Source organism: Daphnia pulex, chromosome 2 (assembly GCF_021134715.1).
Source record: "Daphnia pulex isolate KAP4 chromosome 2, ASM2113471v1".
Classification (NCBI taxonomy): Eukaryota; Metazoa; Arthropoda; class Branchiopoda; order Diplostraca; family Daphniidae; genus Daphnia; species Daphnia pulex.
Genome location: NC_060018.1, coordinates 2,104,203 through 2,128,179, shown reverse-complemented (window position 1 = coordinate 2,128,179; position 23,977 = coordinate 2,104,203). Strand labels below are relative to the sequence as shown.

The 23,977-nt window shown below is 41.7% G+C and overlaps 4 protein-coding genes across 18 annotated transcripts in view; 1 reads left to right on the top strand and 3 right to left on the bottom strand.

The window, feature by feature from the left end:
- LOC124202120 (excitatory amino acid transporter 1-like) overlaps positions 1-17,319 on the top strand; it is a 37,274-nt gene extending 19,955 nt beyond the window's left edge. For 2 of the 15 annotated variants that reach the window (XR_006877933.1, XR_006877925.1), the window contains exons 3-15: positions 3,388-3,495; positions 8,079-8,377; positions 8,924-9,194; positions 9,456-9,498; positions 11,934-12,036; positions 12,152-12,335; positions 12,427-13,107; positions 13,215-14,353; positions 16,054-16,185; positions 16,289-16,355; positions 16,534-16,631; positions 16,803-16,875; positions 17,121-17,319. Coding sequence is in view for 5 of the 15 variants with exons in the window: in XM_046598423.1 (XP_046454379.1) it covers positions 6,365-6,615; positions 8,079-8,377; positions 8,924-9,194; positions 9,456-9,498; positions 11,934-12,036; positions 12,152-12,335; positions 12,427-12,660; positions 12,778-13,107; positions 13,215-13,473 (1,974 nt within the window). In the remaining 10 variants the exon portion in view is untranslated. Of the gene's footprint in view, positions 1-913; positions 1,247-2,581; positions 3,176-3,387; positions 3,496-5,889; positions 6,616-8,078; positions 8,378-8,923; positions 9,195-9,455; positions 9,499-11,933; positions 12,037-12,151; positions 12,336-12,426; positions 13,108-13,214; positions 15,519-16,053; positions 16,186-16,288; positions 16,356-16,533; positions 16,632-16,802; positions 16,876-16,954; positions 17,057-17,120 lie in introns of those variants that run through there. The other 13 variants (XR_006877952.1, XR_006877934.1, XR_006877938.1 and 10 more) reach the window with 13 other exon arrangements.
- Positions 9,648-11,260, bottom strand: LOC124202210. The gene is made up of 3 exons (XM_046598514.1): positions 10,282-11,260; positions 10,038-10,214; positions 9,648-9,897 (listed from the first exon to the last, which is right to left on the bottom strand). Exons 1-3 carry the CDS (start codon positions 10,337-10,339, stop codon positions 9,662-9,664), a joined length of 471 nt encoding a protein of 156 aa, XP_046454470.1. The 5' UTR covers positions 10,340-11,260; the 3' UTR covers positions 9,648-9,661.
- Positions 17,320-18,011: 692 nt separating the features above from the next.
- On the bottom strand, positions 18,012-22,465 carry LOC124202177 (prostaglandin E2 receptor EP3 subtype-like). The gene is made up of 11 exons (XM_046598484.1): positions 22,389-22,465; positions 21,541-21,649; positions 21,000-21,163; positions 20,290-20,349; positions 20,143-20,228; positions 19,863-20,074; positions 19,266-19,426; positions 19,070-19,198; positions 18,870-18,995; positions 18,385-18,808; positions 18,012-18,326 (listed from the first exon to the last, which is right to left on the bottom strand). The coding sequence occupies exons 2-11, from the start codon at positions 21,647-21,649 to the stop codon at positions 18,160-18,162; spliced, it is 1,638 nt and encodes a 545-aa protein (XP_046454440.1). The 5' UTR covers positions 22,389-22,465; the 3' UTR covers positions 18,012-18,159.
- Positions 22,466-22,790: 325 nt separating this feature from the next.
- LOC124202195 (meiotic nuclear division protein 1 homolog) lies at positions 22,791-23,886 on the bottom strand. The gene is made up of 3 exons (XM_046598502.1): positions 23,421-23,886; positions 23,195-23,341; positions 22,791-23,134 (listed from the first exon to the last, which is right to left on the bottom strand). The coding sequence occupies exons 1-3, from the start codon at positions 23,754-23,756 to the stop codon at positions 23,000-23,002; spliced, it is 618 nt and encodes a 205-aa protein (XP_046454458.1). The 5' UTR covers positions 23,757-23,886; the 3' UTR covers positions 22,791-22,999.
- Positions 23,887-23,977: the final 91 nt, after the last annotated feature.

Below are 23,977 nucleotides of genomic sequence, written 5' to 3'. Positions count from 1 at the left end.
GCCCGGAAGTATCGAAAGCTCATAGCTCCTACTTTTCTTCTTCTTCTTTTCATTACCGTTCTCCTTCCCCCTCTCGTTGGATCTGTGCTGCTCAACGCAGTTCTGCCAAGCACATGAGCAAATAGTATTTAAAGAAAAGTCGAGCAGGATAGGAAGAGACGTTCACTTCATGGTGATCCTGATGGCTCTGTGTATGACGGAGGAGCCGATCTGGTTGCTCTTTTCATGGCCCACTAATCAAAAAAGCTGCTGGGCGTTCAATGGCTCGGGGAAGGAATGAGTGGCCGTCTCGGAAACGGAAAGAGAGATGGAAGGACCGTTGCAGAGGATAAGATATATATGAAGGCCCTCTAGTCAGCTGGATGAAACAGTCAACATTGACAATGCCGTGGGATGAAAAGTCCTTTTTTTCTTCTTCTTCTTTTTTAGATATATTTGCTGGATCTCCTACTCTGCGTGTATCGAGGGTCTCTCCAGTTTTTTCTATTCCCGTCTTTTGAATTCTCTCGAGTCTCTTGTTTCTTATTCGCTCGGAAATTTGCTGTGAATGGAGCGTGCGGTGAAGCCGGCCGCCGCTAGAGTGCACAATCTTCTTTCGATGATTTCAAAAAAGGGCCCCCGCTCAACGAACGAACAAATGCAACGAGGGGCGGTTTAATTCTACTTGACGCAATCTGTCTATCCACATTTCTATGTTAAGTGCGAAAAATATGTGGCAGCTGCAGCAGCAGCTTGTGACGTCACTAACCGCTTTACACCCAAATGCGCTGCGCTCGGCTTACAACCCACTGGCGTCGACTGGAAAAACAAATAACACAGTTTTCGATTTCTCTCTCTCTCTCTTGTATTTATTTGATCGGGGAAATGTGTATGCCACGCATTAATATTAGCGTTGCAGGCAGCGGTGGACGTACGAAGGAGAAAGTATTTTAAAAAAACCGAAGAATCGGTGTAAACGATGTGGTGTGGTCGCGTCGTTTGATGCGATCGTCACGCCCCCCACTCTGACTCTCTTCCACATCTCTCTCGGTCGGTGGCCCTGCTGCTCTGCTCTCTCCTTTGACTTTGGTTGTTGTCAACCTTGGGACCCGCTGACCGCCATCAGTCTCCAATTGGCCGACGGTTAGACCGGTTTTGTCCGAGCCTTTTCTGATTATTCAAAAGCGTCAAGTGCCGTGTTAACTCTGATTTGGTTACGATTGTTGTGCCAGTGCCGCAGCCGGAATCAGCCGCCTCTATCGCTCAGGTGTTTATTATTGAGTCTCACTTTTATATTTTCAAATCAATTTGCCCGTCAATGTTATTGCATCGTTTATTTGTTACCCGTTGGCCGACGTTGTGGTTGCTATACAACAACAACAACGTCCCGTGCCCGGTGTGTGTGTATGTGTCCCGCGATCCAACAGTTGGGTGTCGAGTGACTTTAACAAATCAGGAAAACCACAGGGACGAGACGGAGACTATTGTCTCTGATATCAGATCCTTTAGAACTTTTGTAATTTTTGTATTTTTTTTTCGGGTCCCGATATTGTCCACGTTCGTTCGGCTGGCACTTTTGAGGTTGTCGTTGTTGTGTGTTGGAACGTTTCATGACACTGCAAGCGGGAGCTCTATAGTGTACAGTCAGACAGGAAAGAATCAATAAATTCTATGGCAACGCCAGTCTCTCTCTCTCTCTCTATACATATGGATGTAGAAGCGACGCACTTTTAGTCGAGGAATCGAAAGCGATCGAGCGTTCCGCCCCAGTTAATATCAAAGTGCGTTTTGTTTCCCATTTATCGAATGACGGCCACCCGTGAATGCGCAGAGTCCCAGTTGCGAAATCATATGCAACATGGTCGATAAGAGATGAACCACTCTCTTTAGTATGTGCCAACACTATTAAACTAGTTATAAATCTATGCAAAGGGTATTTCCCTTTGTACGTGTGAAGGGTCGTACAGCTGTTGCGCAGGTTATGTGCAGCGTTGGGCAACGCTGCAGCTGGAATGTTGCCTCAACGACGCGGATACTTGAAGCGGTTGAAAAAAAATAAATAAAATAACAGTGGGAAAAACACATTTAGAGAAAGAGAATGGCGGCAGTGTCCATTTGCATACTTGTTTGGAGTCGAAACCTTTAGCCAGTTCCTTCTCTCTCTCTCATTGCCCATAAGGTTCTCTCTGCGGATAATTTTGTATAGAGGCCTCGTTGATTGATGATTATGTTTCACGCTTTTATTGCTTGTTTTTGTTCAAAGAAAAACAAATTTTTGTTTGGCTTTAGCGGGTCCATCGACCTCTTTCCTCACCCCCAGCGGCGTTTTGGCGACTGGGTCCCAACTAAAAATACCGGGCTCAGCAATCTGCATGGGGAAGATGCAAACGTCATATTCCTCCCAATACAGAAATAGGAAGGGACTTTGCGTGAAATGGAAAGCGTCTCCAGTCAACGCAACCTCTCACTTGATGACTTTGAGAACTCTCCAAATCCTTTTTGCAAACTCATGGCGATCGTTCTACATTCGGGACTGGGAAAAAAAGATGAACAGTTGCATTCACGAAAAAAAGGTGTTTAATGGATGCACGAAAAAATGTGGTCCGTTTGAAGCGCCCGGTTCCATTGAGAAAGGAGATGAGGCGAGAGAGTGAGGAGAGGCAACAGCAGTTCGGGACGGGTTTGATATCTCCCCGACAAACAGTGACGGCGGATGGTTCGAGTGTCTCAATCTCACTGGCTTTGCGCTTATACAAAGTGTCGACCATTGCCTCTGACTCCCGCGTTCGGGGCTCTTTGGCCGTTATCGACCCGATGATGAAACGAGTGCGAAAACGGTTGCCGCTGCTGCACTGATTGTTGATGAACGCGCACGTCATCGATGCCATTTCGATGCGGATCGATGGCCGCAAGAGGAAATTTTGAAGGGGGGGGGGTTGGACCAGATGACGACATTCCTAAATGACTTGCAGCCTGCTGTCCCCCTTCTCTTGTACTATTACGGCTAATGACTATTGTTGGTAATTGATGACTCGGTACTGCGAATCCAGCAGCAGCTGCTGTCACGTCCAAATTTGACCGAGTGCGTTTGTTATTCCTTTTCCCCTTTTGTTTCTCCGTCTGGTCTGTTGTCTGTCGACACTCTGGCGAGTGGTGCGGGTTCACGAGGAATTCAAATAATGCGGAGAACTCATCTGTATATACTCTTGTTTGTTTTTCTCTTATTCTATTTCACTCTCTCTCTCTCTCTCTCTTTCTGCGCCGGTGATTTTGGTGTCCATGGTTACTCCGTCTTTCTCCGGGGTGTCTTTGGCATTGGTTCTCTTCCCGTCTGCTCTCCTCTCTCTCTGACTATTTTCCCCCCATTTCTGTCCGCAACGCGAAACGTGGCCAATCAACGCACAACAGGCAGTCTTCAGAGTCTCACCAACACGGAGAGTCGTCGGGCAAAGGCCGCGCAGCCTGGCACGCCGTCTTCAATCCGGATCGGCCGCAGAATCAAGTACAGCACGTCCGGTAGGTTTTTTTTTCTCTTCTTCTTTTCTTCGCTTGTCTTTTTATTTTCATTTTCTACTTTCCTCTCACTCTTTTTCGTAAAGTGATGTTTCCGTATATATATACATATGTTCCTCATGTTCTGTTGATAGCCGTCGAATTGATGGACGAGTCTCTGCCGTGTTCCGGCCCAATAAGCGACGGAACGCCAAGTGCTAGAAGGTTCATGAGTCGACGAACGTGCCAATGATTCAATCACGATCAACTTTCGGAATTCTTTTTTTCCCCCTTTTTGCGATGTTGTGGATCGATATTGTTTCATTTTTCAAGTTAGAAGAAAGAAAGGCTTAAAAAAAACACGCAACAATAGGTGCCCGTTTGTGATAATCGAAAGAAATGATCGTTATTGTTATTTTTGTGAATTGTGGCGTGGAGGGCGAGCTTGTGCGATTATTTCAAACGAGAGCGTGTGTGATCCATCGGGTAGCTCGTGCTAGAGATGAAATGAATTCTCAAGTATCTAGGAAGGAAGAAAAACAAAAAGATGATTGGTCATTCAGAGGGAGGAAAGAAAAAAAGAAAGAAAACGAGAGCGCATCATCAGTTGTGCAGTTGAGAGTTAATTGACAGTTGAACATGGTCGGATGTCCGTCACGGATCGCACTGATGTTACATGTATCATTTACGGCTAGCCCGAGCGTCTACACTACATTGTAGATATAATACTGAACAGCCCACGGCACAGCGCCTATACCACACACGACGAAATTGAAACTCGACGAAAAAAGAAAAATAGAAAAAAAAAGGCCGGCTCTTTTTTTAATTTTGTCTATTTTTGAAAATATCTTTATGACATCACTGGATGAACCCATGTTCATTTTCATTTGACGAACGGCGAGTGAAAGATATAGAGGAGGAGAGTCTAGATATATAGGCCACATCTATAACGAACTGTTGCTCAATTGGTGTCAATGATGTCGGTGCCCGCAAGAGGGAAGTGGATGCTGGGATGATCATTCCTTTCTCTCTCTCTTCTCTATGCGCTTATTTCTTTATTTCTTTCTTTTTTTTTTCTTCTCTTCTCGTGCGTTGTCCTTGATGATTCGTTTCTCTCCCGGAGTTCTTTCACTCTTCTTTCCATTCTTGTTCGCCTTGTGACGACGGCGGCAGGATATCACATATACATCGCTCTTTCTCTCTCTCTCTCTCTCTCTCTATGTTCGTCGCAAAGGCAGCAGCAGCAGCAGCATCCACAAACTATTTTTATAGCCTTTATAGAGAGACGGGAGCTTTCCGTCGTTCCGCTTACAGTTGACGAATTGTGGGGCCATTAAAAATGCTCGTTGCTGCTGCTTCTCTTGTCCCTTCCCATTTCTTTTCTCTTCCTTTGGCTATCCGGCCTCCTCATTAATGGTAAACGCCAACCAACGGGAGAGAGAAACGACTATTACGTAAATAGATGTTTGGAAGGGGAAAAAAATACCCCCCAAAAAGGGAAAGAAAACTTAGGAAATTATTTTGTCATTTAATTCCTGGCCCGGCAGTGTGAATCCTTGATTGAATCAAATCATCATTCGTTTCATTTTTCTTCGTTTTAACTGCCTGATGATTTCCAAGTCGTTAAAAAAAACCTTTTATTTAATGCGAGTACAATTAGACGCAGTGTATTCGGCAGTTATGAATGATGTGGCCACACGGACGCACCCAGCCACCGTCATTATTAACGTTTCATTATTACATGTATTACGTTGCCCGGTATTTTATTACCATCTCCGCTTTGGCTGATCATATCATGCGAGTGAAATACGTTTCGGAAATGGAATCAAAAGGATGATAAATTGTGTAGCACAAACAGTGTAGGGAGATGCAATACAAGACAACAAAGAGGAAGGAGAGAAGTCTTGTAGGGAAAGAAAAAAAATACTTGTAGGAGTTCAGACAGCCCTAATGAATATCACATGAATCATCAGCCGGCCCGGGGTCTCTATAGTTTTTGTATAGGTCCCTAAATAATCTCGTTACTTCAATGAGCTTTTTCCCCCCTCCATGTCTGTTTGCGCTTGTTGATTTTTGAAACGTAAAAAGACATTAGAAAATTATTTAAAAAATAAATAAAAGGAAAACGAGGCTCGCTGTATTAAGACAACTCGATGGTGGGTAGGAATTGGAGACGGATTCAAACTGAACCAAGAAACAAAAGTCCCAGGATTATTTGAGAGAGCGAGCGAGAAAGCGAACGCTAGAATATATATAACAACAAAGGAGTTGCCGGGATAATCACGCAGAGAGTGGGGGATCAAAGCGGGAAATGAATGTCTGGATAGAGAAGGGAGCAGCAGAACCGGAGAAGAGGGAGAAAACAAAAAAAAGTATAGCGATGGGCGGGCAAACGAACAGGCGACAACGGCGGTTGTTAAGAGGCTTCCTCTCTCTCTCTCTCTCTCTTCTTTTCTTTTACTATGCTATCTTGCGAGTCTTGTTTCGTGTATATAGTGTCTATACAACTGCTCCCGGTCGGCTTTCAATGCTGGCCGCTACTCGTTTTGTTATAAGTCGGCAACAGTCTCAACCAGTGGCGTTCAGTCGCTCGTGCTTCTTTAACAAAGTTCGGTCACAAATCGCGCTCGATCTCGTGTGCTTCACACACACAGCCAATCAGCTTTCTTATCCACCCTCCCTATACACATACACCCCGACTGCATAGTTGTAGAAGCACTGTAGAGACAGGTGAAATCCTCAGCCGTTCACAACTTGTTCGGCTGTCGTCTAGTGCCCAAGTGTTTCCTTCGTCCTCGTTCGACGGTTTGAAATAGTTGAAAGGCGGACAAGAAGTTGAGTCAACCGTCATCCATTTAAGTGACAAGATTTTGAAGAAAACATAATAATAATCATGACGAAAGTCACCAGCGAGAGAAACGAAGCCCGACCGGCTTCTTGGTCGGCCGGGGCGGCGACGGCGGATGAAAACGGAACGGACGGCGGAGCGACGGCTAAAGTGTCGGTGGAAGACGAGTCTCGATCGGGACCGGCCGCCGTGGCCGAACGCTACATGTCGGTTGTCCGCGACTCGTGCGGAGTCGCTCGCCAATGTGCCGCTCGCACTTGGCAGCGATGCAACAGCACCATCGCCCAAGCCGTGGCGTAAGCTTTTTAGTTTACATTTTTGGTTTGGGGTTTTTTTGTTTTTCCCCTGAATTCTTTTCTATTTTTTTGATTCTGTGTGTTGGCTCTCTCGGTTGATTATGATCTTGACCGTCCTCCCCGGCGGGTAAAGAAAGCGGACCACGAGCCTCTGAGCGATGACAATTACACATCCCACTCTCCGACTTTCATTTCTGGCTGCGGAGGTCCATTTCATCTTCTTCTTCTGCGCGTCTGATTTTCTTTTTCAATTTTGAAAATGAAATCCAGCCCCCTTTTTCTTCGCCTCCAAGCAATCTGACTAAGAAATGAGATACCGTTGATGTCTATTTAGTTAAACAGACGCACGCCAGGAACGGATTAAATGTCGTTCTCGCCAATCCGAATCGCAATCGGAATTGATGGGGAGCTGCTCACCGTTCGCTTAAGATTTTCCCCTGACATCTCCATTTCCATACGCAGTGGCGAAATTGATCAGTCGAAGAAAATCGATGATAAAAGAGTATTGATTCAATATAGAAAGGAGAAGAAGGAGAAGACTGCCTGTCTTGGCTCCTTATTATTCCGTCTCGAGACTAATCAGATTTTCGGTTTATCCTCCTTTACCCATCTTTCCCTTAAAGCTAGGCCTCTCTCTCTCCCTATATATTGACATTTTCCAGGCCTTTTTTGTTCTCTTCTCCCTCAACCTAAAATATCAATAATGTAGTGGTCCATCCATCGTGTATACTGTATAAGCACTAGACAGGCATCCGTACGGGTATTGTAGGTCAAGACTCTTCGTTTATTGCGCCATGCCAGCCAGGATCGCCGGAGCGTGGAATGCGCTTTGAATGTCTTATATCATAGCCCACCCCTTTAGATTTACAATATCATCGGCTGCTCTCTCTCTCTCTCTCTCTCCATCCCTTATGGTCCCGAATCGTTGAATAATGGATTTTGACAAGCGAGAGAGAGAGACAGGTTCGTGATGGGTCTTTGTTGGTGGGGGGAATTTTACCTTTTTTTATTATTATTATTTCTTTCTTTATTCAATCTTATCTTTTATATCCTGGCGCGCGTTTTCTTTTTAAAAAAAAATTTGCTTTGAATAGAAAGAACTTTACCTTGCGGGGCGCGCTTCCAACCCATGTCGAAAGTATACACAAACAAGAACCACAACAACTGAATAATGGGGTAGCCAATCACGGGCATTGTCGGAAATACCGTGTAGGTTTTTCTTTTTCATTCGCGTGACAGTGTCTTTGTGGTTACTGAAAGGCAAGGCGTGTTGTCGGAAATAAATATCCGGTTTCCCGGTGAGAAAAGGTCGCCAAAATAGGTCCGATGTGTCTTTTATCGGATGGCGAAAAATCAATGCCCAAATAACAGTGTCTGTCATGTGTGAAAGAATTTCCTACGACGCAACAAAACGGTGAAATTGATTTCTCTTTTTTTTTTACTATTGTTTGGAATTTTTGCAGGTCAGCCTCGTTGAAAGGTCGACGAGGTGAACAACGATCGCGATCCTCATCACCGGAGACGGGCGTCGGCTCCGGCACCAAAGGATCCAGCGCGACCAAAGGTCGTCCATTCGCCAAACCGATTTCGCGAGCACTCAACATGAGCGTGACGCAAAAAGTTGTCGGCTGCCTCAGGAGCAACGTCCTGACAATCCTCAACATCGCCGGCGTCTTCTCAGGCGTCGTCCTCGCCCTGGCACTCAGGTCGTCGCGCGAAGAGAAATGGACACAACGAGAAATTGTTTATGTTGGTTTTGTAGGTGAGTCACGACTTGGAGCCTGTAATCACGGGGTGGAAATTCGTGTAGTATTGAGTGTTTGCCCATTCTCGGACATTTTCCAATCGAGTCTCATGTCTCTAGATGGCGCAAGGGTGAGCAAAATGAGAGCGAATGATCGGCTTACTCAGCCAGCATCAATTGGCTCTGGCACCCCGCTCTCATCAACGCCAAAGAACCTGATGAAACCCAAAGCCTCTTATGTTTGTCTAGTGTCCTACACACACACATAAATTGCTTGTGTAGACAGACTGTGTGTGTGCGAAGCATTTCTTTTTTTTTTGGTCAGGATAGAAAAAAGAGTTACCGGGTCACGCTTGACGTTTAAATAAGAGCCGACCGCGTTCGCTAAAGCTGACAATCTCAGAATTGGCGAAGCCAATTCGAAACTCTTTCAAGCCTCCTCGTTCATAGGATGCATGTGTCGCTTCAGCGGATATTCTCAGACTATTAGATTAAATGGCGACATTTCCATTTCAAAATTTGGTTACGATTTTTAATTGATACAATTTTTGTTTGTTTGATTAGGTGATTTGTTTTTACGAATGCTTAAGTGTCTCATTCTGCCACTGATCGTCTCATCAATGATTTCGGCCGTCGGCTCTCTGGACCTTTCCGTGTCGGGACGGATCGGTACGCGAGCCATCGTCTACTATATGACCACCACCGTCAGCGCTGTCATTCTGGGTATCATCCTCGTCCTGACTATCCATCCGGGCGAAGGATCCGATAAGGGAATCGTTCGCGGCGGTTCCGTCCGTCACGTCACCACGGCCGACATGCTCATGGATCTCATCAGGTAGATAAAACTAGCGTCGTTGGCATCGCTCACGGTATAACAATTCAAACTTGATTTCTTCCACATTTGGAGCGAGTGATGGATTTGCATTCAATAGTATTCCGTCATTCCTATTGTCCCCTTGGAAAATTTTTTGAAATATCCCCAGACACAAACAAGTCTTTAAAAAAAAAATTTTATTTACATTTTCTGAAGGAAACAATTGATTGAATTCGTTGATTTCTCATTGGTGTGTTTCTTTTTTGTTTCTTCTTTCCCTAGAAACCTGTTCCCACCGAATTTGGTCCAGGCTTGCACCGCTCAGGTTAGTAAAAACAAATAATTTTTGATTCAATTTAAATTCGTGACGGACCTGGAGGCTGCCAGCAATGAAATAGTACAAATAACGTTTATTATTATCACGTAAGAACAAAAAAAAAAAGAAAAAGGGAAAAGCCACAAAAATGTGATTTGTTTCTTTGTGGCCGTCAAGAATAAGAGAACGTGCGTAGAATGAGAAAGTTGAGCATGAGAAGTGCAAGCGGGAGTGTAAGCTTCGTCATCGACCAAGGAAGAACATCTGCAGACAGCCGACTGGCGCCGTTGCACAAATCTGTGCCACAAAGGCAGAAAATGGTCCGGTCTGCGCCGTCGTCCCGTCCGCACCCAATCCTGTTGGGAACCTCGTAAGCGTTCTCAGCAGGAGCGCATCCTCGAACTTCGCCTGTCATTCCGAGTGGGTTAGAAGAAAGACAATTAATGGGACCGGCGAGGTGGAACGGAATTTCATGCCCCATCAAATTGACTGGCACACGTACGTCAAAAGATGACGAATAAGGGAAAATGGATTTTTGATTAAGTTACTTGACTCGGTCCCGTCGTCGTAGTGGGTGATCGTTTTGCCGCACAGGTGGGGCGGAGATGCGGGACATTCGACTTCGAATTGGTGCCACATTGGCGCCTTGGCGAATACGTGGCAAGGAAAGGCGTTCTCGGCATCTTCGACTCCGCACTGGTAACAGTGAATTCCCAGACAACTACCTGTTTTTTTTTAATGCAAAATCTTCAGAACAATTTGACGTACACAATTAAACTGAGGTCGTAGTACATGGAAACCAAGCAGACAGCATTAGGAAAGTCGTCCAAAAATTTCGCCGGATTCTCATCCTGTAGAAACGGCACGACGACGACGACGTACTAACTTTAGACGGCAGAAATAGATTTGCTTGGACCTTTTTTGTTTTTCTCCAATTTGTCTTGTTTTCAATTCTTTTTTTGAACTCCGTGAGCTTTAAAAAGTTCTCCCCGATGGGGTGGGTGTGCTGCAATCTCCTAAGACTTAACGGACGAATTTTACATTGCTCAACGTTTCCAAGTCTAACTGAAAAAGGCTAGTGAAAAATTCTGGCGTTGAAACGACGACGACCCGCCACACACGCACAGTTGGGGTCTTCTCTGTTACTCTGAGCGGATGCGTTGCGATAACGAAGTAGAGCAAAGAGGAAGCGGGAAAAAGGAGATTGACGGGGCACGGCTGCTGCTGCTGCTGCAGTTATATACAATCTTGTCAGTGATATATGGCGCACAATAGCAATAATAGACGAAGAAACCAGTTGATAAAAGCGATCCGACCGGCGAGACCGACTTTCTTTTCAATTCAGAGATGACAGCAGCAGCTCAAAAACTCAAACGAATAACAACTGAAGGCTCACTAAATTGTGCCTTATTGTTGATGAGATCTATTCGCAACGGACGGTGGAACGGCCGCGGCCGAAACTCGTCGCGGTTGGCACCAACTGAGTTGTCTAACTATACACGCACACACACACACACGGATACTCTGGGCTTTCCTCCTTGGAACGGTCTGGCGGCATTTTTCTTCAGTGCCAAGTCGCTCGTCGGCCACCAACATTTTTTTTTTTCTTTCTTTCTTCTGGTGTGTGTGGGTTGTTGCTTTTTTCCTTCTTTTTATCTCCCCTAGCTCGTTTTTCCAATACAAAGTGGTCCCAACCAACAACCGCTTGATTCTCCAGTCTAGCCGCAAGGGTTCTCGTTTCACTTTCGACTTGTTCCACAACACACGAAACCCTGTGTGTGGATAGGAAAATCAACCGAGAGATTTCTGCCATGACGGAGATAAAACCGAGAAATGCGCGAGAAATATCAAAAGATTTATTTTTTTTCTTCTTCTTCAAAAATGGGTTGCCTTAACGAACTGCGTTTTGACCTTCGTGGCGCGACGACTCCAGAGTCTGCGTATAGCTCTTGACCTTATAAGGTATCTAAAATACCCCAACAATCGCCGACACAAGAACAGCACATCCCTCCTCCTTCTTTCACGAAGAAATGATGAAAAACAATTTTCTTTCACTTGAGCGAGTCGCAAAGGCGGGGATTAAACACGAAGGGGCCCCCAGAAGGACGAAGCGGCTCCTCGAGTCCTTAGCAATGCCAATCTGTGAACGCACTCTATGGGCGCTTGATTTATGTCAATGTCAAAACAACATTGACGACCGTCTAAATATTTATAGGCAAAAGGGAAAAGAAGAACGATACGACTTTGGTAGGGGATCTAATAGACTTGTAGTGTTTCTAATCTTATTTATTCATGGGCTGTGAAATATCGTTATCGCGTTTGTCGACTTTTCCAGTAATAATATTACACATCCCAGTAGGGTATTATATTAGGGCTATACTTTTATCTGTGTTGTTAATTTTCTTTTTCTTTTATTTCTTTCTCTCGTTGAAACATGTTTGCAGTATAAGACGGTGTTGACACCGCCTGCTGACTATTTGGAGTCTCTAGCCAATATGACCAACTCCAACGGAACCGACGCCGGTAACATGACCGCCGGAAAGCCAAGTATGAAAGAGGAAATGAGAAAAAAAAATATGAATTCGTTGCGTCGTCCAGCCCTGTGATTTATGTTTGCGTTTTGCTTCCCATCTTCCTTTTGCATAAAAATAATAATAAACAGAGAACCTCTACGACTGGAAGATGTCATCCGACTACGAGGACGCCACCAATATCCTCGGACTCGTCGTCTTTTCCACCGTGTTGGGCATCACGCTCGGCCGGATGGGAGCCAAGGGCAAGCCGCTCCTCAACTTCTTCGTCTCCATGAGCGAAGCCGTCATGATGATCACCGGCTGGGTCGTTTGGTAATAGGATCTACCCGCCACTTTTTCTTTTTAACACCGACCAATAAAACATTTGAATTCACTAACGTAACTTACTTTTTTACGATATTAGGTTGTCACCAGTAGGTGTCATGTTTTTGGTGGCCTCCAAGATGTTGGAAATGGAGAGCTGGGAAGTCATGTTGGGACAACTTGGCATGTACTTTTTCACGGTGATGATTGGCCTCTTCATCCACGGTTTCGTCGTTCTCCAGCTAATCTACTTCATTGTGACGCGGAAATTGCCGTTCCGCTACGTCGGAAACCTCTCTGAAGCTCTGGCCACTGCTTTCGCCACTTCATCGAGGTCAGTTAATAATTCTTGGAATAAATCAGTTGAGAGTGAAAGAGAGAGAGGAAGAGAAAAGACTTTCTATTGGAATGGCGAAGATGACGGGGCAATGTGTTTCGTATCTCTTGACAGCTCGGCAACTCTACCCGTGGCGCTGAAATGCTTGGAGGAGAAAAACCAAGTGGATCCACGTGTGACTCGCTTCGTCATGCCAATTGGCGCCACCATTAACATGGACGGAACGGCCTTGTACGAAGCCGTCGCCGCCATCTTCATCTCGCAAGTGCGTGGTATTCATCTGACCATGGGCAACGTCGTGGCTGTCAGCATCACCGCCACAGCTGCTAGCATCGGCGCCGCTGGTATTCCTCAGGCCGGAATCGTCACCATGGTGATGGTTCTCGATACTCTTGGCCTGCCAGCCGAAGACGTCTCCCTCATCATGGCTGTCGATTGGTTTTTGTAAGTCTGACTGGCAGCTTCCGACGAACGAAAAGGGAAGCTGCTTCCCTTGTTCGTATTTGTCTTATCTCTATTTCATCCGCTTTCTTATCGGCTAACCACAACAGGGATCGCTTCCGGACGTTTACCAATGTGCTAGGAGATTCTTTGGGAGCCGGTATTGTGCACCATTTGAGCCGTCATGAGCTGGAAGAGATGCCGATCGAACCTGCCAGTGGTCGAAGAGAGTCTGATATTGAACTGGACGGCCCGCTTGCTGGTGCCGATCTAGAGAAGGGCGAGTCGAGCAACGGTGGCCCAAGTTCCAGGAATCCCAATGTTACCTCCGCCGCCGTGGAAGTCGAATGGCAGTCGACGTCCATGTGAGTCTCGGCCCTGCCCTCGGAGACTTTGATCTAAACACCGCGCGCGCTGGCGACACGGCCGTTCTAGAGATGATGACGAGCTATATCAATCGTCATTGGCGATTTTGTAGCTAAATTTTGTGGCACCCGACGAGAAAAAACGACACTTGTTTTCGCATTTTTCATGTTTGGACATTCACATTTTTTTTTTATTATTATTTCATTTTTAAATTTTATTCTTTTTTTTGTTTGTTTTTTTCAACGACGTTATTCTAGAAATTGATTTATAATGAAACACACTGGTGAATTTCATTCTCTGTATCCTTTTCCTAAATGATGCTTTTGGGTTTGGAACTTTTTGATACGTAGAGTTTAAGATCAACGTTGTACTGGTATCTATTGAAACAAAACTAAACTAAAAAAAAAAAGAAAAAAAGAGACAAAAACATTTTGTGCAACGGTACGCATTTGAAAAAAAAGTCCCTTCTTTTTTAAATGTACATCCAAAACATATAATGACCCTTTTGCCCATGTGTTGCCTGCGTTTCTAAACGACTCTGTGAAGAGCGAAATTCCTTCTTCCTGCATTATTATAACCTTAAATTTTTTCGTTCCGTTATATTTTATTCAATCATTACATTGAATAACACATCGTAGACAGGTGTTTAATATTAATTACAAATTTTAAGAGATTAAAGTAGCTACAATTTTCTAAGAAATGTTGATCAAAGAAGAGAGTAAAACGAAAATATCTCCAACGGCTAAGAGATGAGAAAACTTTTTTTTTTATTTTGAATTATTACAGTTATTATGTATCCGGGAATTTATTCAGACTGTCTATGTCTACTGTTTTTATACATACCGTGTATACACACATCCTAACGCGGGAATAAGTTAGTTTGGTAAGAAACAACACTATTTTGTTTTTTGTTTGTTTTGATTTTTTTTCAGCAATTAACAATCGAAATAATTTCGTAAAAATTCTCTTACCATTGTTTTATGCATGTGCACATAATAACAAAATGAATGTACAAGGATAAAAGCTAAAAAAATCTCGGTGTCCGCTTCGTGTCAAAAAAAAAAAGATGAAAAATCTTTCTTTCCTTAATTTTTGCTGTTTGTTTAAAGAGAAAGAAAACTGGTGGCTTTTTTTGTGTTTTCAATGGATTCCCCAGCTCTTTGATATACATACGCATATATATATACCCGCTACACGAAGTGACTGTACACATGTGTAGAGGGGGGGTCATGAAGAGGAGTTCTCTCCGAATTCTTTTTTATAAATGCCATTTTTATCCGCCGTAGGTAATCCATGACCACAAAACATTTGCTCTTGAGTTTCATTTTTAAAGCCCCGCCACAATATAAAGATCCCGAAACAAATGACATGATTTTATGCACACCGAGAAGAAAGAAACAAGCATATCATCGCTAGATTCCATCAAACCCCACCTTCATCCCTTTCTCCCTTAGACAAAAATTAATAACAACAAAAAACGCTAATAGAATGACAAATTTGTTTTGCTCCTCTCGATTTTATTTTTGTTTTGTTTACTCAAATATCTCAATTCATTGGGTTGCTACTAATGCCGTTTTTTCTATACGTGTTAATTGGATGGAAATTGTTATGCACCCCTTTTCCGACTTTTCAAAAAATACTTCTCCAATGGCGTGTATCGATGTATGTCACATAGGCCAATATCTTTCGACATGAAGACAAAAAAAAAAAGACTTGTACTACTGTTGCTTTAATTTTGATTACGATAACCGTTGCTATATACGAGACGGAAAATTTTCGATTTAATATCTCTATCAAATCTCTCTTAAAATAATACTTTGACGCGGCCCGTTTGAATGTTTTAGACAGAAACTATTTGCCGTACCATAATCATCCGTTCATTCCCTATTCCTCCCACCTTTTGTCTCGTTACCCTTTTTACTGGTAATTTCGAGCTCCACTTCCCCCCTGCTACATAACTCTGACATCTGTAGTTGTTGTTCTATTCAATTTGATAATATAGCCTGTTGTAGTGTGCGATTTCTTGCATACATACACTGTTTCCCGTTCATCGTTTTCAATTTATTACTCCTGATAATTAAGTGACATTGTGAATATATCACATCATCAATCGTGGCTCTTGAATTCAGGTTTCCCATCAGCCAGTGATGGATACTTTTTAATTCTGCAGATTACAGCAGGTTTATAGGGTGACAAATGAATATGATCACTAGGCTACTCAACCAGGCTACGTGCTACTATGATTTGCATTAGTAGATATGGGTAAAATATTAATTGTTTAAAGTAATTAAATAGCTACATTAAAGAATACAGTAGTTTTTATGTAACAATTTCATATTAGTTGACAGATTGTGTTTTAGATATTTTGAATTGGTTCCAAAAGACCAAAATAATGCCGTTGCCAAGTGTTCATATTTCTCCTTGACAATTAAATTTACTTTCTACTTTCTAGTTATAATCATTAGATTACTAAACTTACTAAATATTGATACGAAAAGAATTCTATGAGTACACACTTTTTTTTACAGAAAAATGTAATTGAAAAATGTTTTATTTTTGCGTTGATGATGCTTGATCAACCAGGCAACATCTTTCCAGGCGGACGCGACGCGTTGGCGTTGCAGACGAGTTTACAATTGGAACTGCACGTGAAAGTTTAAGCATTCGAAAATGAACTCTCTGCTAGTTTTGTCAGAATTCATCAGCTCTGTCGAGGTAAGATATTTCTATCATTTATAATTTATTTAAATATTATTTAAATGTTAAGGTGGCCAATTTTTACTTACGGTTTCTTTCATTGATGCTTCTTTTCTCACAGAATGCCGTGCGCAAGTTTCGACGAGTATCTAATCTTCAATGGCCACGTGGTGAAATTTAAAATCAAGGTATAATTTTCGTTTTTCTTTTTTCGAATGTATCCTGTAGTGATGAGTTGCTTATTGGTCCGTGTTTATGACTAAATGATTTTAATCTACAGTAAGCTCTGAAGCAATTTTATCTTGAGACTTGGTACGTTACTGTCATACATTTTCTGATGAAAATTGTTTGTGTGAACTTGTTCAGGTGGTGTGAAATTTATTTCTGAGAAATGAAATGAGGGTAAATCCTACAAACGCCAGATTGACATGCCTGCCTTTGAAGCAAGGGTGCTGTTCTAATAGGTATGTAGTTTTTTTTTCTTATATGCTAGTTAAAATTATGATGAAAAGTTAACTATAGAGCATTGGGTTCTGAATTTCGGTGATTATTGTTACATCTGATCAACTTAGATGTCTTTTTGTAAAACTTTGATTCATTATGTAGCATTAAAAGAATTATTTTTGCCTTTGCAGTGCTTTGATTGCTGAATTTTTTTTTGGATGGTTGAATTCTGCAACATACTAGCGGCTGATCCATGATTGACAGGTGAATATAATTCATTAATTCCATGATGCATTATAAGGTTCTTTATGTTACTTGTTGAGCTCTTAAAATGGCTATGCAGGCGTCAAAGAGAACCGACATTAAATTCCAGTATATTGATTGAATAACATTCAGATTTTGGTGGCTTGAAAGAGTCTGCCTTGCTGAATGTTTTCAAATATTGGTACATTATCATTTGAACTAAGTTATTACTGTTGTACTGAATTTCCTGTCTTATCTTACAACAGCCTTTCTTGATGCTTCCAACCTGAATTCAATGTGATGGTTGCTGGCTGCTCAATGGATTGGACACTGTAAACTGGATCAAGTCATGTTGTCAAATTATTGCATCATTTCAAGTGTATTAAGTTTCTGTGTTGTCTGTTGAATGTAGACCGGTTAAATCTCCGGTGGCGAGCTGGAGGAATACACTGCAGTCTTGAACTAGTCTTGAACTCGTCGTTACTACACAGGATATCAGAATAATCTTCAGTTTAACGATTGAAACAATCGCTGCATTCCCCATCAAGTAAGTTTCTGTTTTATTGCACACCACGCACATGAGGTTTAGAAATAGTCGTGTTATTCCGAGTGTTAGCGAATGTTCAAACTTCAACCTGAAGGTTGGGTTTGAAAGGTTTAGTTTCTCACGATCCTTCTTCACACGCGATGTCTGTACACGGTCAAACATAGCTTGACAGATTCTCCAAAAGAGAAGAAAAATAAGTTTTACAGATGGTTAGCTTAGAACATGCTGGCAAAAGGACTGTCGGCCGAGTCAACTACCCGCAAGTGCGTTGGTCGTTAAAAGGCAATTTTATGGCGATTAAGCTAACTAGCTCAATTGATTACGATTCTCTGTAACAAAATTGGATCTCGTGGCACGGGCAAGACGACAAAAAAGAAAACTTATGTCCAATGTGAATATTATTCAGTTAAATTTTAAAGGTTGGGATTCTCAAATGTAACTTTTTGTTTCTGTTTTGTAAATCTTAACAGTCTTGTTTCGAGATCTATTTTCAACTTGGTAAAATCTATATTTGTTTAGTTTTCTTACTTGCGTATCCCAATGTCTCTAGGGTTACTGTTGTTGACTCGGGGACTTCGGTAATGATAGAGGGAATAGACTGGTACCAGAATTTTGATCCATTAGAACGCAGTCGGGTTTACGTGTATTATTAATACGGCAACTTATTAGAGTACAGCACAGACGAATAACTCTTTTACTGAAGATAGAATATCAATCATGCAAATGACAAATACGTTTACGGCAGTTATGACTGCATTTCATGCATTTAAATCAGTCATTATATTTGTTCTTGAATATTTTGTTTGTGTTTCATCGATGGTTTGAGTACTTTGAGTAGCGAATCGTTTCACTGTCATAGGAAAACGGCCGTTTGAACAACACCAAGAGTGACGACGTCGCCCAATCGCAGAAACTTTTTCTTCTCCTAAATTTCAAGTAAATTTGAAAGAAATTGCTAGATAATTTATAATTATGTAAATTACCGCCATCATTAGAAAAAATCCTTGCTTTCGACATGTTATTCGCGTTGGTCATGGTGTCAGTTAAATCTGCAGCTGGAGGCTGACGCTCTTCTTGTCTACTTGAACGCGGTGTGGAACGAGTTCTTCGACGTTGAATTGAGTATTGGGAAGATGTAAAAATCGGAATAGGAATCTCGTGACTTGCGGAGCTTTCTGTGCCTCCCTCTGAGCCACTTATTAGAATTGCGGTAGGAGCGGGGCTAGCGTTGTTGGGCAATGAAGTACTTTTACTGGTCGAGTCGTAGCCAATTACAGCGTTGCTCAAACTTGAGGAGAAATGGTTAACTTCACCCAGATTAACAGTTTCACCAGCTTCCACCTCTACTTCTACTCGTTTTTGTCGACATCGGGAACACGAGCGACTTGCCGACCTTGTCGGTGGTTGCTGTAGAGTATAAGAAACGTAAATTTTCTGTTGAATGGAGCGAATGTAATTGTAAAGTTACTTGTGCTCGAAAGTGTACCAAGGCCGAACGGAGCGATGAGGTGCCAATAAACTCTTTCTGACTCAGACTGCGTTTGATGGAACCCCAATTTGTCTTCCAGCAAGTGCACCCTCTACGAAAACATAACTGTAGCGACAAATGGCGCGTGACGAATAGGAAGACATTGTGTGATAAATCACCAAACATTGTAAGGCTATCACCTTTTTGCAGAGAATGTAGACCCAAGGGTCTATTATCTGGTTAATGGAAGCCAGTCGGATAGCCAGCAAGTCTCCAGCATGGTCAGATGCCGTTTTGTGCTCGTAGAATTGGTTTTTTAATATCTGAAACTAGATCGAAACAATTGATTGCTAGGATACTCGTGATATACTAGGTTTGCGGGCTTAGTTTCATTACTTGTAGGGGTGTCCAGCACAAAGTAAAGACAATAGTGATGGCAAGGAGGACGAACATCATTTGCACTTCTAGTTCCTCCTGCTGTGGACTGCGGTGGGTCCGACGGAAACGATCCGCCCGATCCGCCGAGCTTCGTTGACAGCGTAGTGCCACCAAAGTGCCTGAACGAAAATGGAAAGAACCACAATTGATTCGTATCTTTTCGTCGTGTCATATATTTTTTTTTAACTTATTCTTGTTGAGATTGAAAAGACGTGCGTTTATCGAATGTTTGCTTTCATAGACCGGGCATATTTTTATTGGTACAGTGGACTGAGGGATTAGAAAATCGATAGCGCTGAAGGCGTCGCTTTGAAATATTTAATGTTTCAATCGATACCAAAGGGTTTTCATTCCATTTAAGTAGAGTAACCCCAAACAGGCACTTTTTAGAAAATCAATGGCGTAGAAACACATCCAAGTGACGTACGATATTGAAATAACTATAAAAGAATGTCCTTTATAACATAACCGATGGGATGTTGGTGAAGAAAGCCTTTTTGTGTGAGAATAGTGACGTGTGAGTGATGAGAATACCCTCATAAATTATTTACTTACATTGCACTCCAATGTTGCATATGATCATAACACCAATAAGAAGTAAGTTGAGGACAGCGAATGTAATCGAATAAGCTGCATCGATTGCGTTTTCCGGATGAAGGTTGAGGAAGCACCAAGTTCCCGGATATTGAATAGCGTACTGGCCAAACCCAAAGATAGGAAGGGCCGAGAAAATGATAGCCACAAGCCACAGGCTCAGTAATGCCATTCTGGACAGAATACAGAAAATTGCAGAACTTTTTTTAACTTTAAAAAAATAAGGGCTCTGATTACAAACCTAGCTCTTTGAGGGCTGAAATGAAGCATGTAGAAGTATCCGTGTCGTATTCCAAAATACCGTTCTAGCGACATAGCACAAGCAATCTTTTCACAAAGAATAGGATATGAATTGGTATACTTGCGACTTATTATAGTAAAATTTTACCATGGGAGTTAAGATTCCGAAAGTCACCATGGTGAATGCGTGGTAGTTGCACATCATCGGCTGAGGAAATCGCCATTTGACAGCGCATGTTTTGAAGTAAAAGTTTTCATCAATCAATGATTGATGAATTTAATGGCGTCATCCCTCATAACTTTACGACTCATCGTCAAACGCGGTGGCGTTCTATTTCTAAAAAAACAGCGCATCTGTTTCCTTTCTTTTGCTCAACTTTTAGTACGGCCCTATGGCTTTTACGAACGTCAATACCCGCGTCTGTATTTTTCATCACAAATATCGAAAAACGGAACGTGATGCTACTATACGCCCACAAAAGTGTATAGTGTGGGTGTTACCCAAAAGCCTAGTTTAAATTCTTTTTGATCGCGGTGGCTTACAGAAGGCCGGCCATGCCGACCCGTATTTCGCTATAAATTCAACATTTTTATAAATCTTGAGGCCAACCGGCTAACCCTCCTTTATTTTGCAGGCGAGTCTCGAAGGCAGCGAGATAGATTTCCATCGGAATGATTCCGTTGGAATATAAATTGACCCAATGTTTAGATTTAGCCTATAAGAGGCTTTGGCCATCAAGATTGCATACCATAGTGCCTCAGTTGGTACCTCTGTACCAGAATGACGCAATGTGAGATTTGTTCCTAATATAACAATAATAATATTTTAAAAAAAGAAAGATTAGTTGAATCTCTTACTCCGCCAAAGTAGTAACCGTGACTATAAACAAGCAGAACGGGAAAGGTCGTAAGGAATATCCCAACAAGATCAGCGAAAGCCAATCCAGCGATAAAGACGAAGAACACTGTCCTATGTCTTTCCAGCTTCATTTGGTGTACAGTAACCAGCGCTATTGCATTACCTATACATAAAAAAAAGTCCAATTACTTTTTAGATTAATTATCTTATGACACCATGAAAATGAGAAGCTCGTGTTATGGTCTCTCGAGATTTTTCTCATTTCCTTTGTCCTAACCATTCGTTAGTTAACTGCTATTTGCGGAAGGTGAATAAATACAAGCCAACTAGGACTTCGTCATGACTAGAGAAAAATATTTTTCTCCGTAAAAATAGTGGATTGACTTTCTTAAGGCAATACGATCGTTAGCTTTGAGTCAAGAAACTCTTCAAACAAGGGCTAGAGTTACAGATCGATAGAGTAGAGAAAAGTACATTCATGAGGCAGGATTGGTACCAATCTAGATTAAAGTGCTCTATAGCGATCAATCACAGACTCACCTAGAATACCAAATAGAGACGACGTTATAGGAGATGCGATGTTGGCTCCTGGAGAAGTAACCGATGTGCAATTGTTGAACTCACATCCCACCTCTAATTTGGTATGCATCTAATAGAACAGAAATGATTACCGTACGATTATTTTTTAATTGTCTTGTTGGTATTTATTTTAATTTTTTAAAAGGGAAAAACAGTTTTTAGTAAGGTAGCACATACGGATTCAATGTTTTGGTCTTTTTTTTTCTTTTGCAGAAATAGAACATGAAATAGCACTCGCGGGGGTGTAAAGGCAACCAGTCGGAACTACGCTATTCACTTGAGGATTGAGAATCGAACACATCTTATACGTTCAATTGGGGAAAATAAATAGATCCGGTTTTGATCAGAAACTTTTACACGATCCCGGGGGACGCGCAGATGTGTATCGATTGACATTTTTCCCACCGATTGGATTGCACTTTATTAATTGACGTAAAGCATCCAAGTAGCCAATTTTTCGTCTTTACCCTTGACAGGTTGCGCAATGACAGTTACTCTATTATCAGCAATATCTAAGATACCGTACCGCCATTCGCTAATTAGTAGTAACAAATTCTTTAAAAAAATGAAATAAAAGACATTTTCACGCAGGGGATGTGTAATGTTTTAGAGAACTGAAACACTTTTATGCTACAGTGCGTAACATGATGACGCACTTGATCTACTGCATTAATATGCAAAAGAGTTCAAAACACAACAAAAATCGTATTATCAAATGGAAATCTAGAAGTTCATGCACTCTACGATACACGGAACGGTAAAAATGTAGCTTAATTTACGTTCCTTACTATGAGAATGCTATGTTTTACCTTTTAAAATTCAATGTGGGAAAAGATCTAAAATACTAGGGTTCACCTGTTGCCAATTGAGTGTATTGCTGAACACTGAGTCGACAGCGCGCAAAAGTGGTGGTTTTTATCCACTCGGAAGCAAAGGCATAAAATGTGGCAGATGCGCAGACAGGCTCTCCACTATTTGTCCTATCGAGACGCTAGAAACTACTACCATCCTAGGAACATCAGTTTCAAAACAAATAAGCACAAGACGTAAACAAGAAGAAATAAAGTAAACGTAAGAATCCGAATGGTCAGAGCTCGACCATATAACTCCGACTTTTTCACGTTTCTCTAATCTGTTCATAGAAACTAAATAATACGCCGTGTTGTTATTAAAGTTTTTGGTAGACAATCAATGACCAAACAATAACACTGTTAATGAAAAAAAAAACGGAATTCTGTATTAAACGCACTTCAAAATTTGAAGTATTTTACACAGAAAACTATACATGTTAGGAAAATATCGTTGAAAGTATCCAGGTTCTTACAGAATTCAGTCAAGGACATGGGAAAGAGACAAGGAAGAATTCAAAAAGCTTTAAACAATGCTTCTAAATTATTTACAGAAAGCATTCTTGAGGCTTCTACAAATAGTCCAATTCTTCCGGAATTCCAAATGCTTTGTTTAATTGGTTATCTTCCATAAAAAACTTTGATTTGCACCAGGATTTGACGGCGAAAATATTATCTGTCCAACGGTTCGCAGCCTCCAAAGAAACCTGTGAGAGCAATTGCTATAATATACTATGAAAGAAACTGCCAACACAAGAAAGACTCACCTGAGATTCTGCTTTTAGTTTTTCAAGTTCATCAGGATCAAGTTCTTGGTATTCAATCAGACTTCTTTTCAATTCAGCGTTTTGTACTTGTGCTTCCTTTAACTTTTGTAATAATTCGTCTTTTGTATCATCATCCTGTTGTCCAACCTAAATTACGACAGTCAGTTAAGTCTAAGTGCACAAAAACAAAAAAGATAGAAAATTATCTAATGACGCCTCAACTTACTCTTTTTTCTGCCAACTTTGCTTCAACATCAACTCTCAACTTCTTCAGTTGTTGACTAGAATTTTCCAGTTGCACTAGTTTCTGTTTTTTTGCATTGATTGCCTTACTAGGAAAGGCCCAGAAATAAATTGATGTGCCAATTTTGTCTGTATCAACCATTCCATCATCCACCAAACTTTGAATCACATCTTTTACTGTTCCTTGTACAATTCCTTTTTCTTTTGGGGCAATTTTTTCTAATTCTTTAAGCTGGAAGAAGTCTTTCTTTTCATAAAAAATTTCCATCATGCCTTTACGTTTCTCCTCCAGGCTAAGTCCACGTTTTTTGGATGTCATTTTAATGTCAATATTTTAACTGTTTGACTTAATAGCTTCTTTTCCTCAAATTTATATTGTAATAAGACGAGACGACACGTTTTCTTGACGTTTAACTACTACTCTTTAACCAAGTGAATTTTAACTGAGAAATTCAAAAAATCTTGTGACGTTGCCAGTTGAGCCACCTTGAGAGGCATTCACAGATAATGCAATTTTTTTAAGTTTGATTCGTACGGACT

Excerpts from the sequence above, each read along its gene's own strand:
- LOC124202210 (XM_046598514.1), bottom strand. The coding sequence starts at position 10,339 with ATGAGAATCCGGCGAAATTTTTGGACGACTTTCCTAATGCTGTCTGCT. Across the intron at positions 10,215-10,281 it reads GCTGTCTGCTTGGTTTCCAT|GTAGTTGTCTGGGAATTCAC; the intron begins GTACTACGACCT and ends AAAAAAAAACAG. Across the intron at positions 9,898-10,037 it reads CGACGACGGGACCGAGTCAA|GCGAAGTTCGAGGATGCGCT; the intron begins GTAACTTAATCA and ends TCGGAATGACAG.
- LOC124202177 (XM_046598484.1), bottom strand. The coding sequence starts at position 21,649 with ATGCATACCAAATTAGAGGTGGGATGTGAGTTCAACAATTGCACATCG. Across the intron at positions 20,350-20,999 it reads ACGGTTACTACTTTGGCGGA|CCGATGATGTGCAACTACCA; the intron begins GTAAGAGATTCA and ends CGATTTCCTCAG. Across the intron at positions 20,075-20,142 it reads TTCAGCCCTCAAAGAGCTAG|AATGGCATTACTGAGCCTGT; the intron begins GTTTGTAATCAG and ends TATTCTGTCCAG.
- LOC124202195 (XM_046598502.1), bottom strand. The coding sequence starts at position 23,756 with ATGACATCCAAAAAACGTGGACTTAGCCTGGAGGAGAAACGTAAAGGC. Across the intron at positions 23,342-23,420 it reads CAAAGTTGGCAGAAAAAAGA|GTTGGACAACAGGATGATGA; the intron begins GTAAGTTGAGGC and ends GTCGTAATTTAG. Across the intron at positions 23,135-23,194 it reads AACTAAAAGCAGAATCTCAG|GTTTCTTTGGAGGCTGCGAA; the intron begins GTGAGTCTTTCT and ends TTGCTCTCACAG.